The sequence below is a fragment of the Anomalospiza imberbis genome, chromosome 7 (assembly GCF_031753505.1).
Source record: "Anomalospiza imberbis isolate Cuckoo-Finch-1a 21T00152 chromosome 7, ASM3175350v1, whole genome shotgun sequence".
NCBI lineage: Eukaryota > Metazoa > Chordata > Aves > Passeriformes > Viduidae > Anomalospiza > Anomalospiza imberbis.
The window spans coordinates 25,554,080-25,568,550 of record NC_089687.1 but is presented as its reverse complement, the minus strand read 5'-3'; the positions used below and the strand labels follow the sequence as shown (position 1 = coordinate 25,568,550).

At 39.0% G+C, this 14,471-nt stretch overlaps 1 protein-coding gene across 6 annotated transcripts in view; it reads right to left on the bottom strand.

The window, feature by feature from the left end:
* Positions 1-14,471, bottom strand: part of PARD3B (par-3 family cell polarity regulator beta) — a 533,875-nt gene that overhangs the window by 192,628 nt on the left and 326,776 nt on the right. For all 6 annotated transcript variants that reach the window (XM_068196079.1, XM_068196075.1, XM_068196077.1 and 3 more), the window contains one exon: positions 1,912-2,097. In XM_068196079.1, the coding sequence (XP_068052180.1) occupies positions 1,912-2,097 (186 nt within the window). The remainder of the gene's footprint in view (positions 1-1,911; positions 2,098-14,471) is intronic.

The window sequence follows — 14,471 nt, the reverse complement described above, 5'->3', positions numbered from 1 at the left end:
CTCTGGACAACAACCAGCTGGAAAGAAAGGCTTTTTATTTCAAAACTTGCTCCAAGAAGAGATTTAAAATAAGGACAATAGGACGACATCTTTAAATATTTATGCACAAATATGTGCACGCTTTTTAACTTGATACAAGAATTTTTATTAATTGTTAATACCCACTGATTAGGTTGTGTTCTATGTAAAGGTCATTAGACAGAAGAAAGCCAGCTGTTCTCCATGCATTACACAACAGTAGACTCTGAGTCTTAAAACATTGCCAAAATGACTGCATTCTGTGAGCGCCTGCACAGAGGACAGAGTCTCTGAACAGTTCTGGTTAAAGCCAGAGCCTCAGCTACTGTCTCATTTGCTCTGGAGCCTACATTCAGACCCATTACCACAACACAGGTCTAACTGCTGGAAGGGTTACAATGAGGTAGAATGGAGAACAGGTCACAGGACTACAGGCCATAACAAGACAAAATAATCTCCCAGTCATGGTGACTATTTGTGCCTGTTCACTCAAGGGTGAGCACAGAAGTCCTGCTTTAGTAGTCTGCAGACATCTCAAACCAAAGTTAACTGCTCTGGAGTGAGTAGCTGTGGGGGAATAGACAGCAGCAAACATACAGAGAAAAGGTTGTCTTATGAGTCTGTGATGTGACACGTCAGGCAGTCAGCCCACTAACATGAATTGTGGCTCCACAGCTTGACTATTCAAAACAAGGAGTTTATCCACAGCAATGCACTGCTGCCGCAACTGGCATGGGCCCGGAGCTGGGAAAACAAAGAGGGCAGCCACATTTCCACACTAATATAAGTTGTAGTCTGCAGAAGACATGCACATGAATTGAATTTATCTAGCTCTAATTTGGCCAAATGTGTGCGAACTCAGTTCTGGTGTAATCCAATCAGATGAAGATCCAGGCTTTGAAATAACTGTGAGACTAGGAAAGGTAAATAACAGAAGCAAGGAACTATTAAACATTCTTATGAAACCTAAAACCTTGATTATTGCTATTTACTAGCTGCTGTAAATAGATGATCGTTGAAGTTTTAATGCTGTGAATTGTCTTACTCAGCAGGCTGATGTCAGTAGAGCAATTTGCATAATGCTGAATTAAAAGGCATTTTCACAGAAGAGAGAACTGCAAAGACTTGCTGAGATAAAAACCAAAAATTACATTATGGTTCTACAGGTGTTAAACATACTAGCTCTGAAAGATTAAGTAATTTGTTTCCAATTCAGAGAAGTTACTTTTTCCAAGCTTTATTTGGGGCAAAAAAGTGCAGTCAACAGATTCCCTAAAGATTAGACAATAACTCAAATACTTTTTAATAATAAAATATACAACAGTCTTTGTACAGTGCTTAGAAGGAACAGAACAACTCATAATACTGTCATTTACCAATTTAATATTACCAATTCAATCCACTTCAGGAACAACTGATAACTCCTGCACAACTGATATCAAGCTCTGCCAAGACACATTTTTAATACAGTAAAATATAAAAATAAATATAAAATATTATTAATAAAAAAGAAGAAAATTATGAGAGTTTTTTATTTACACAGTTGTAGGTATCAACTTCCCTGTCACTGAGCCAAACTGCTCCTGTAGGCTGTGGGGAACCTGGAAGGCATCCTCTACTCATACCTATCCTTATCCTTCTTCCCTTTCCCCATTTCCTGCAGTATCCAAATGTTCCCTAAGGTTTGCAACAATTCATTTTCACTTTGGCAGACTTTGTTGCTTCACACACAACCCCAGAAACCACAAGACAAAATGTTAGATTTGTAGTTCACCCAAAGGAATGAGTGACAAAGGTATTTGTACCTAGAATGCTTCTCAAGTGAGATTCAGCCCTCAGCATAGAAATGACAGCATTCTAACACATTCATCTCCTGACATGCCTCTTCCATACCTTAAAAGCAGCACCTCCATGAATAACTGATTTGATGAAAATCCCAAGATCAGCTCCTGTCTCCCGAGATTTGTTGCCTTTCAAGCTCACACCAAGTCCAGCAGAGCCAGAATCATTCAGAGGAATCTCAAAGGTCAGCTGCTCTGTGGTTTCTGGAGAAAAAATACTGCAGTTTGGCTCTCCTTTCTGTTGGAGAAAACAAGCATGAAAATAGGGGTGATAAGTCAGCATGAGTGGTGTCCACAGAATCGTACAATAAGAAATATTTTCTTTTCCAGAAAATAGCTTGAAGACACAGCTTTATAATCAACAGTGCATTTAGCTGGCATTTTGTCACAAGATCTGGCTTAAAATGTTATTTTTAATGATACCTGGGAATATGTTTAAATAGAAGGTAAAATAGCTTAGTTCCACATGATATAAAACTAATGTTGCAGCAGAATGTAGAAAAGATGTTTATACACAGCTGCATTAAAAATGTAAGCCATAAAACTCTCAACATCTTTACATGCAGCTCACAAACTATAATGACAGTTATACTGTTAAATCCCATTCCCCTTTGAAAATTGAGTTTCATCCTTAAAAAATTATCCTTCCCTTAAACCTGTCTGCAGAGCAAAGCTGGTGTAACAAAAGCAAAGGTGAAAATTGAAAGCACAGTAACTTATTCTGCACTAACCCCCTTAGTACATGCTTTGATTCCATAGAGGTTTGATTGCTCCTTTTTCTTTCTGGTATAGGTTAATCCTAAGATTTTCTCTAGATTAGAGAGCTGTTTACAAGACTGTCAAGTCAAGCATGCACAGCTAGGGAAGATCAGAAAGAACTTTCTTTTACTGTACACTGTATCTGTAGTTTTGTAGGGCTGTCTGTTGCTGGGCAGAGGGAAAAGGAGTGTGGTTGTCTTTTTAAAAGCAGGTTAGAATCATAAAATTAAATAAAATCAAAGTTTTGCCTGAAATATTTATCTTGGCACCTCAAAAATAAAACAAGGACAAGGAGACCTATTATGGAATGAAGTGTTAAGTGTTCATGGAAAGCGTTAGCGCAGAATGTTATGCAACAGATTCAATTTCATTCCATTTTTCCTTCTCCATGTAACTCTAAGATAATTAATAAGCTTTTGTTTCTTATCATTGGGACATTTTCTATTCTTTGAAAAAGTAGTATTAAAAATTAATAGGAAAAAAACTATGAAAAGGAAGCACACAGACAATTACAAGTCGAAAGATGACTGACTGCTGCTTCCAAGGCTGTCAAATTCTTACATTAAATTATCAAGTAGAGGCCACATGCAAGGAGTGCAGTAGCTGGGCCACTCCTCCTCTTCCCCAATGACGGATCACTTCCAGGACCTAAGCTGCAGTACAGACAGCATCAACGCAATTGTCAGCAAAGGTGCCAGAAGTACAGATGTTTGCTCAGCAGTTGGGAGCACACCTGTGCATTCAGCTATCACGCTGTCTGACCAACTAAAGTATGACCCCAGAACTAAGGGCAGAAATTAACATTCTGAAGAAACAGTAACACCTAAGTATACTTGCATTTATTTCAGATGTTCTTTCACTGATGAGGAGCAACCACTGGGTAGAGAGGAATCACATCCTCTCTAGGCCAGAAAACTGACTATCAAACTCAATCCCAATATGCACCAAGTTTAAATTTTTCCTGGAATGTAACCACATAACATTAAAGTCAATATAGTTTGCCTAACCACCAAATATAAAAATGACATAGCATCAACACTGACAATTGTCTTGATACCAGCATCCATCTCCAGTACCAAAGTTACACATTTGTGCCTCTGTTCTTGTTCACCAGAAGTACAGAGTTCTCAGCTACACACATCTGCCACTTTTATTTCTTAGCTTTGGATATGGACAACCTGAATATAATCCCCCCAAAACCTATAGATTTGTAACAACTGTGAGCAATACAGAATGTTAACTTGTAAACACTCCTCCTCTGACTTCAGAAGAACCAGTGTAAGTAAAAAAAATCACTGCTGGCCTTCTAACATAACCATTTTGCATTTAACTTTCTCAAGGTTTTAGATAAAAGATTTTCTGCCAAATCTTTTGGGTTTTTTTCAACTTGCACATATTCTTGTCAATTGATTCCAAACTCTTAGATCAGAACTCTACTCAACTGGCACATCCTGTCAAGAATTGGACAGGAGCAATTCTTCTCAGGGTTTCAGACATGTGATGACTCCTGCCCTTAGGACAGGACTTGTTATTACTTTCCTGTTCCCCTAGACAAGCAGTTCCTGCATGTTTCTGCTCTCCTTCCACTTTAATCTGTCACATCTGCACTAGACTTGCCCCTTGTCTATGCCAATACTGTGGTCGTGTCTTTGCCCATATCCCAAGAAAGGCAGTGAGGGGGCTGTTAGCACAGGACATAAAGCTTCCAGTGCTCCTGCCTGGCTTAGCCAGAGCAGTCACAAAGTGCTTTACAGCACTACCTCAGTACAAACTAAGACTTCAAATAAAGCTGAATTTAGTCACCCAGAGTTGTTTAGTGTTCTCCATTTCCCAGCTTCCTTTAACATAATTAGGCTGTGCACTAATGCCTGTTAAGTAACCTACCATATCACTCTATGCATGCCCAGATATATTCAGCAGGACTCCAGAGAAGTAGAGCAAACTTTTGCCAGTATTTCATTTCCTATGTTTTCTTTAGTACTTAAATTGGAATCTGTAACATTTGTCTACCCTTTTCCTTGCTACAATTTGCTATGAAATAGATTACTTAATCATATCAAAGCATCAGTAAATTTAATGTAAGCTGCTTTTACCTATTACTGGAGAACTCTGTAAGATTTTTTAAAGTCCTTCACAAGTTTCTTGTTCAACATAGTCCAATCATCCCAAACATTTCTCCTTTTCATTATTTATATTCAGCTTTATCCAAAGATCGAGAAAAAGCTGATTTTAAAATAATGTTGAGCTTTGTCTAATAGCACTATCAAAAATTTGTTACCCATGACAGAGGCTGAAAGTCAATTCAAAGATTTCACAGGGATGGGTAAGAGGAAAGGAGACGCATATCTACAAGTCAGTGATTAATTCACTGTAAAGGAAGTAAACTCTGTCTTTACTTCCTTAAAATTTTCCTCAGCTACTCACTGTACAGCATCTGATAGCAAATGCCTGGTAGTAAGTCTACAACATCAAGACTATTTGGTGCAAATACAGGATTGAAAATCTTATTTCTCAGAGGACGTGAGGAGCAGCAGAAAGGAGGAAAACCAGAGGAGAAAAAAGGGATGAACAAAACCTAGAAGCTTGATTTCATCCTATACTTTCTAAATGTTTTCAAATAATTGTCCTGATCATAATGCTCTTCCCAAGCAATACTTTTTCACTGATGACAAAAAGAACTCCAGCCATTTTTAAGTTAACAGCTCATCAATTAACTGCTTTATTTGGGCAGCTAATTTAATGAATGATGGCCTGTGTTCCTAGAATATGCAGGTATGAATATTAAATGCTGACAGTGACTCACAGAGCTGGATTCCTACTGCTTCTATTTCCCTGACTTTGCTAAAACATTACCCCAAGACATTAATACTTTACAATATAGCAACCACCATCAGCTGAATTATGGTCTGGTAAAGGAAACCTTCTCCAAAGCATTAAACCTTGAATTCTATTAGAAACACTTCTTATCTCAAGATCATCCTAGAATCTGAACTCACTCAAACACAAAATGAATGAAATAAGCTGCAATACAAATATGTTTCTAGACTGGAAAAAACTTACATCTTTATGTTATAAATTATCCAGTCAACAACCACATAATGTATTTTCCATAACAAATGTATCATACCCCAGAGCAGTTCAGAAATTAAATGACAGTATACCACTGAAGCTATTTCCTACAGCAGACATAGGAAAGTAACTCAATTGTAGCAGGATAAACAAGAAATCTTCACATAAATCGAAGTCCAGATAGCTAAGTGGTGATCCCTCAGGATGGTTAGAGCTTTGAGATGGCCTGGCCTACAGACTCTGGGACTTTCACAAAGTCCCAGATTAGGTAAGGCTGGAAGGGAGAAGTGGGCTATCAGGCCCAATCCCCCTGCTCAAGTAGTGTCATCCTGGAGCACACAGCACAGGACTGTATCCAGGTGGTTCTTGAATATCTCCAGTGAGGGAGACTCCACAACCTTGAGCTCCCTCAGCCTTTCCTCATAATAGAAATGCTCCAGTTCCTTGATCATCTTTGTTGCCATCTTCTGGACTGGCTCCAGGAGCTCCGTGTCTCTCTTGTGCTGAGGAGCCCAGAACCAGACACAGCACTCCAGATGTGCCTCACCAGGGCTGAGCAGGGGGGCAGGATCTCCTCCCTCCACCTGCCGGCAGTGCTCTTCCTAATGCACCCAGGATCCCATTGGCCTTCTTGGCCACAGGGGCTCACTGATGGCTCAGGAACAGCTTATTGTTCAGCAGGACCCTCAGGTCCTTTCCCACAGAGCTGCTCCAGCACGCAATCCCCATCCTGTGCTGGTGTGTGGGGCTGTTCCTCCCCAGATGTGGCACCCTGCACTCACCTTTGGTGAATTTCAGAAGGCTCCTCCCTGCCCATCTCTCCACCCTGTCAGGGTCCTTCTGAAGGGCTGCACAGAACTCGGGGGGATCAGCCTCTCCTCGCAGCGAACCTGCTGAGGAGGCATCTGCCCCTTCATCCAAGGCACTGATGAATAATGGGCCCAGTATTTACCTTGGGGGACTCCAAGGCATCCAACGAGACCCTGTGCCACTGTTCAGCCAGTTCTCAACACACCTCAGTGTCCCCTCACCCAGTCCACACTTCCTGAGTTGGCCTGTGAGGATGTGGTGAGAGACAGTGCTGACAGCCTTGCTGGAGTCGAGGTAGACAATGTCCCCCATCCATCCAGATACTTGTTTCATTGTAAAAGGCAATCAGGTTAGTCATGCATGATTTACCATTAGTGAATCCATGCTGGCTACTCCTGATTACCTTCGTGTCAACCAAGTAAACAGAGTTCCCTGAATCCTCCTTCTTGCCCTTTCTGAAGACTGGGGTGATATTTATTTTCTTCCAGTCCTTGGGCACCACTCCTGGCTGCCACGACCTCTCAAAGATGATTGTGAATGGCTTCCACAGCTCTCTCAGCACTTGTGGATGCACTGCATCAGGGCCTATGGGCTTTTGGATGTCACGTTTGCCTAGGTGCTCTCTAACCCAATCCTTCTTGACCAAGGGAAATTCTTTCCCATGTTCCTTTACCCTTGTCTCCCAGGTCAGAGAATCCCAAGGGCTGGCCTTGTCAATGAAGACTGATGCAAAAATGGTGTTTGGCAAACCTGCCTTCTCTGCATCCTCTGTTACCAGGCTCCCTGTTATGTTTAGTCATGCCCCTACATTATCCTTGGTTTTCCTTTTGTTTTGGATGTATTTGAAGGAGCCCTTCTTGTTGTCCTTGACATCCTTGGCCAGATTTAATTCCAGATGGGCTGTGGCCTTCCTTATCTTGTTTTTACTTACTCTGACAATCCCTCAATAATCATTCCAATTGATCTGTCCCTGTTTCCATCTCCTGCGCATTTCCTGCTTACGCTTGAGTAATGACAGGAGTTCTCTATTCATCCATGCAGGTCTCTTGTTCCCTTTGCCCAATTTCTTGCTCATTTCTTTCCTTTAAGAAAGGTACATCGAGACAGGAACACTCAAAAGTATTAATAAAATTTACTCAGCAGAGACACAGTTTGAAGTTAAAAACAAAACAAACACCCACAACCAAAAAACTCCAACACGAAACTGGAAAACAACTCAACACTTCAAGAGTCAGTCTCCACTGTTTGTTTTGTCCTTGCTGGGCAGGTCCTTCCTTCAGCTTTGCTAAATCATAGTCGTCAGCTTTCAGCGGCTTCTACAGCTGCATCAAGCTCTGAACAGTCCCCTCCTGATAAGCACATTTCTGCAGCCTAGTGATGTTTGTTCTCTAATATTTATAGTGGTCTGCCAGCCACAGCTTCTGCTCAAAGCTCCCTCCTGGTTGCACCATCCAGCACACTAGGCAGCTCCTCACCTCTCTCAATTGCTTGGGGAAGACAAAGATCTCCTCTCTCATTCCTGAACCAGAAGGCAACAGACAGAAGTTGTCTAAGAAGAATCTTTCCACTTGCTGACCAGATTTGGTGGTTAAACATATCAGAGCAAACAACCAAACAGGTACTATCCCTCAAGGGAAATCAGGACAGGAATGTTTTAATCTACCAATATACCTGCATGCAACTTCAGTAAAATCAATTCTGACATTTACTGAATGACCAGAAACCAGACAGACAAATTCAGAGTAGAGTTTACATGAAGGTGAGAACAGAGTTTGCTAGATATGAAAGCAGAGAGCCCTAATAACACAGTACTAAATAATATTCAGCAATGCAGGCTGAAAACCTGTATCTAAGAGTCTCAGGATACACTTAAATAATCTTCTGCCAATGATTTTAATTTTTAGAAGCACATCTCTACCTCAGATACCTGATTTTTTAATTAAAAGATTATAATAAAGGATTATTTAAAATAATCTAAAATTTTACTGGTCTCACCAATAAATTCTCAGTATTTCAAAGACCACAGAGAATATACTTTTAGCCTTCTCCCACTCCCACTATACACAACTGCTAAGTCACCAGAGCAGTACAATCAGAACTATAACCTTTGAGAAAAGTACTGTGCGTTTTATTCTTCCACTTTCTACTTAGTCCATGGTTACATCTACACAATATTGTGTCAATCCTCTGTCTACCATGGCACACCACTTTCAATTAGTCCTTTTATTTAATCTTACAATATCTGTTCTCATTGACCACAGCATTTTTTAATCTGTGGATTTATAATAACCTAATGCTAATCTCTCACTGGAAAGGCTGCCTTATATATCCTTATTGTGTTTTTTGCCAAGAGAGAAGTTTACAAAAAAAATTAGCTCTCAGGCAGGAAGGAAATAGCATTTGTTTGACACAACAAGAGACCTTTCAGTACCTGTCTGGTGCCCTTGACCAGCACACTAATACGGCCTCTCAATATGCTGACTGCCCCTTGCCTGGCTGCTCATTTCTGATAAGAGATGTCAACTCCCTGGGGTGCCATTCAGAGCTGACAGCAAAAGGCAAAAGACCCAGGAGGGTTATTTTCAAAGGTTTATAAAGGAAATAAGACATTTGCATGCTTTTGCAATGACTTTTTGATAAAAATATTTAAATTGTGGCTATTATTGTCAGAAAAGCTTGAAAGAAGATACTCCCTATTTGCATCATGCTCCATGTTCTTTCCAAGCACTTAGCCACAATTAAGAAATACTTTGCTGACAGGTCAGTCATTCAGTCACTACAAAATCTGCACTGTATTTTGCAATAGACATTTTGTAACACTCTTAAAAGTAATACTCAAAGGTAATACACTGTTGTAATCCTGTCATAATCTAGTAAATAACTGAAATCATTGCTGCATGTATTCATCTTTAGCATTTCTGACATTTATATTGGCTTCTTTAAAATTACCTGTACTCCATACTACAATAAAAACTAAATGGACACTAATGGCACACCCTGCTAAGGCAAGAAAGGCAGTAGCAAATCCGTGGAGATATATGATAGCATGCTTGGATAATTTTAACATTAACACAGTACACGACAAATTTGTGTCATGTTAGATAGAATGTGTCTGGTTTGAATTATGTAGACTCTCTGGAATTATAGCTTCAAAACCTGACAAAACTAGACTCAGCTCTTCATCTAAGGCAGTTACAGTGCATTTCAGAAATGGAGATTCCCCAGTTTGCTTGACTCACCTATTCAAGAACCCACCAAGGAAATGGTTGGCCCTTGCAGAAGTTTTGTATTTGTAAATTGTAACTGTTCCTCAACACTAAAAATACAGTCTCACTTAACCTTTTAAGCTACATAACTGTAGGAGACAGAGGGAGAAAAAGTAACTAGTTCAGTCCTAGTCAAGGTCAGCCTCACTGTGAAAACACCCATTTTCAGCCCACGGATGGGGTAAGCCTTGTGCTTACACAACCTACTGAGCTGGAGCCTTACGCAGTTAATACACCTTGGCAACTAGAGCCTAAAATCTTATCACACATGAAGATGGAAGGCTGTGTGGTATGTTCAGCGTGAATTTAAGGGTGTTGCTACTGTATCATTTCAGAATTCATTCCAGGCACAGGTCACAACATGGTGGTCTACAAATCCAACTCTACTCATTTTAGTGCTTACTGTTTTGAAGGTATGGTAAACAAAGCAATAAGCAGGGTATAATTCTTTTATGTCTACTTCAAAAACCACATGCATATGTTTTACATTAAACAGCCTAGGAAAACTTTTTTCTAAATTCTTTATGCATTCTAAGACAGAAAGATTTTAGAAATTTTCATATGGTATATGTAATAGAACTGGTGACCCTTGTAAATGGCAAGGCACTACATTTGTTAGCAGGATTTAAAAATTGCCCAAGTACTCTGGTTTTATTAAATGCAAATGCTGTAGATCTGAGCAAATGCATCTAAAATATAGGAAGACTCAATTTCTGTTAAGACCAGATTTTATATGCCTCTATTCTGATGTATATATACTTATGATTTCATACATTAAAGTGGGCTTCCAAATAATCTCAGGCAACCTCAGAGCTAAGACTTACTCAAGTAAGCAGTTTTCATTTCCCAGTGTTCTCAGGTAGGGTTCCTAAATCTAGGAATTTTGGGCAGTAAACCCATAACACATCTTATGAATGTATTACCTCATAGTACAAGTAACATTTTCTCTCCTTACTTGTATCCTCTCTAACTTATTCTTTACCAGCAGGCAGAATACCATCAGAGGTTTTTGCAGGCAATGAAGGTTATGACCAGGTCTTTCAGACCATCCTTTTAAGGTTCTTTATATTTGCAGGAATATAGGAACAGTGGGCTCTGAAAGGCAAATCATTGCTGGATCATAACACTCTGATGGGCCTGACAGAGAAAGCAATAGTAGACCAGATGCAATAAGGTCTCTGTGGCCTCAATAAGGCTCACAACTGCTATCACATAGAAAAATCACATTTGCTGTGCTGGTACCTTTATGGGCACTTCACTGCATGTGAGAGCTCAAAAAACAACCACTTTTTAAAGGTACACAGATTACCATGCAATTTATTCCCCTTTGGTAAATTAGGGAGTCACACACAAACCCTGGATAAAGAGATACTTTTCAATGTGATAGGAAAAATTGTCACATTCCTTCTTAAAACTGATCTCTTACTGACTTTTGTAAAGAGCACAACTAATCAACAAACCTCAAAGAACAGTTTCCAGTACTCTAAGACATAATGAAATAGTAAGCATCTTCTGAAATACATAAAGAAGCTGAAAACCTTTGAGAGGCTGCAGTACACAATGTTTTGTCCTTAAAAATATATGTTTGTGTAGATACAACCTACACTTGCTTCTCAACTTATTCCAGATGAAGAGAATAGGTCCAAAATGAAACTTTTCTTTAAAACCCCCAGGATATTAAAAAACCTACATAGTTTATAAATGAAGAATGGTGGCATGTGCATTCACAATATCCTTGTCTTCATTACACAGAACACCTTCTTGTGTATGCTAATAAAATTCAATATATATTTCTTTTTTTTTTTTCCTATCCAATTCATATCCCTTAGAGCAGAGTTAACACAATAGAGAAATAGTACTTGCTGGAATCACATTCTGACTGAAATTATTTGTCCATTTCTGAATAACTGAGCACTAGGATCATGGTTTTGAACTACAAAAACAGGTGCAAAAATGGTTAAGTCTAGGCTGTAATTTCACCTATTATTTCCTGCACATAAAAAGGCAAGCAACAATTAAAAGGAAGTAATAGAAATTAAGCTTTGAATATTAAAACACATAGGCCAACTGGTTTTCCTTCAGGCATATAAGTTCAAGGCAGTGGAAGAAATTAACTGGGGGAAGACTAAAACATAAAAGTTAATCATATGGTAAGTAGAAAAAAAATGCTTAATTGAACTTGCCACTCATCCTGCTTCCTTCCATCCTGTATAATACACATGTAAAAAAAGACTTCAAGACCAATACCAAGTTTAGTACATTGTTGTTCATTTAGCTATTGTTATAAAAATTATGGTTTGCTCCCTTTCATCCCCCACTCTTCAGGCATCAGTTAATATGCCAAGAAACCACAGAAATAGCAATTACAGTTGCAACTGTAAGTCAAAGAGATTTTTAAAACAAAAAATAAAGGGTTTGCAAAAATTACAATGTATATGCTCTAACTTAAAGAAAAAAGCACCAAATATTTTTGGTGCTATACTATTTCTGGAAATTGCAAAACAGTCACATTTCTCTGCTGGTGTGTATCATAGAGAATAAAGATTGGAAAGGATCATAGCACAGAATGGATTGCACCATGAGCTGCACCATGAGCTGCTCTCATTCAAGCAGTATTCCCTTTTTTACTAATGCGGGGATAAAGAAAGAGAAGGGGAAGTAAATAATTTTTGCATCATTATTAAAAGAAATGGTACTTTCAGATCATACATTTTCCCTAGAGACAAAACATGATGCAACAGACACACATGATTAAAACACACTATTTCCAAAACACAATAGAACGATAGCCACAGTTTGATGTGCATTCCATTCACTTTGATAGGAGCTGGAAAATCTAAACCTATTCAGTTGAACCAGTTTCTTTCTGTAATATTCACCATTCTCTAGAAAAGAGTGCTACACAGTTTAAAGCCTGAATGCACCTGAAAGAACACACTAATCACCAGCCACTCCATAGACTGTGGTAATTAAGCGAATCAAGATCTTCCCCGGAGTTTTGGAATCAGCTCCTTACTTTGCTGCTACATTGTCAACAGCTGGCATGAATTACTGGGAACATTTGGCTAACTGGATAATAAGGAGGACAGCCTGTGGTTGGTCCAAATTCTACTTCACTAATCTGTTTCAAAATTTATATAAAAATAATCTCATAAGAGCCTCCCTTTCTTTTTTTAAAGGAGTAACAACCCTACAAATTTGGGTTTTCAAGTCTTTTCCCTTGTTATGCACAAACACTAACTGTGTAATTCTCAGATGTTTCAAGAACCAGTGTAACCAAAGCCCCAATTGCCCAAAATTTAATAATACTTTTTTGCAACACTGATTCATCCTCATCTGTATCATATCTCGGCTGCTGTGACAAAGGCTTGCTACTCTGAATATATTTTTCTACTTGCTAGCAATTCATAAGCCCAGATCACAGTAACAAAACACCCAAACTCTGCTCCCATCTACCATACTGAAGAGAAAATATCCGTGAGACCAAGCTCTCCCCAAGCCGCAGCTTTGTATTACAAGGTAAAGTCAAATTATATCATTACAGACCCACGCAACAAAATGCCACCCAGTGTGACTTTATTACATTATTTGCTTTGTGCTCATGCAGTTATCAAATTCTTTCCAGCAAATCCACATAAAAACCCAGTTCTAGTGGAGCAACATGCTCAAAAGTGGTTTTGTGCATGCGTTTCTAGTGGGTCCAGCTTCCAGACGTATCTTTGCCACAGGAAACTCTGGGGAGTGGGTACATTTACTAGGTGGCCCTTCTCCTTTTTCTTTCAACAGGTAACAGGGAAACTAAAGAAAACATCTCAGATTACAGTCCCTGGAGACCTGCTCGAAGCAAGAACAAGTCTGATATAAAGCAATTACCATATTATTGCCAGACATTAACAAAATCCCCAAGTATTCAGGTAAATTCTGCATGCATGTTACACCATCAGGGCACTCAGTTACAGCTGTCCTTGAAAAACATTGGATTATCCACTGTTTTTCTTTCCAAAAACAAACATTTAAAGTGCTGGCATTTTTCTCCTCTTTGATAAAACAGTACTGTAACTTTTGAGGTAGCAGAGGATTAGTCCAATGTAATATCATGGCTAAAGCTGAAACCAAACAAAAAACGTAAATCAATTTTTTTTTTTAAATCTTTGTTGAGACTACTCTCAGACACCTCATGAATTCTAACAAGCATTGTTTTAGCATCAACATCTGGTAGCTTAGTGGGATGGTAGCTCACACTTTTGCTGTAAGCTACCAGATGTTGCTGAAGGGCTTTTTAATTTAGATGGGCTGGTTCCATAAATTTATGTAATGTATATCAGTAATTCTCATTTTTATTATGTTCTACTTGATTGAGGTAACGAGGAACACAGAGCAGTATTAGAACTCCCACATCATCACTGTTACAGTGAGGGGCATCACTCGTGCATCATTCTATCACAGAGAAAGCAATCTAAGAGAAGGTCAAGCCAGCAGGATAAATGTGGCTACTTCCTGGATTTCAATCATGCCAGTCACAAGTAAATCACCTTTTGAAAGGTAATTAATCCTTGCTGTAGAGACTAGAACTTATTATCACACAATTGTGGCAGGTAGAAATTATAAACAGCTTTTAGTTTTTTCCAATCTTTTATACACACACACTCTACAGTGATTTCCAGAAGAATTTGCACTATGACGATGCATAATAATGTATAATGTTGGG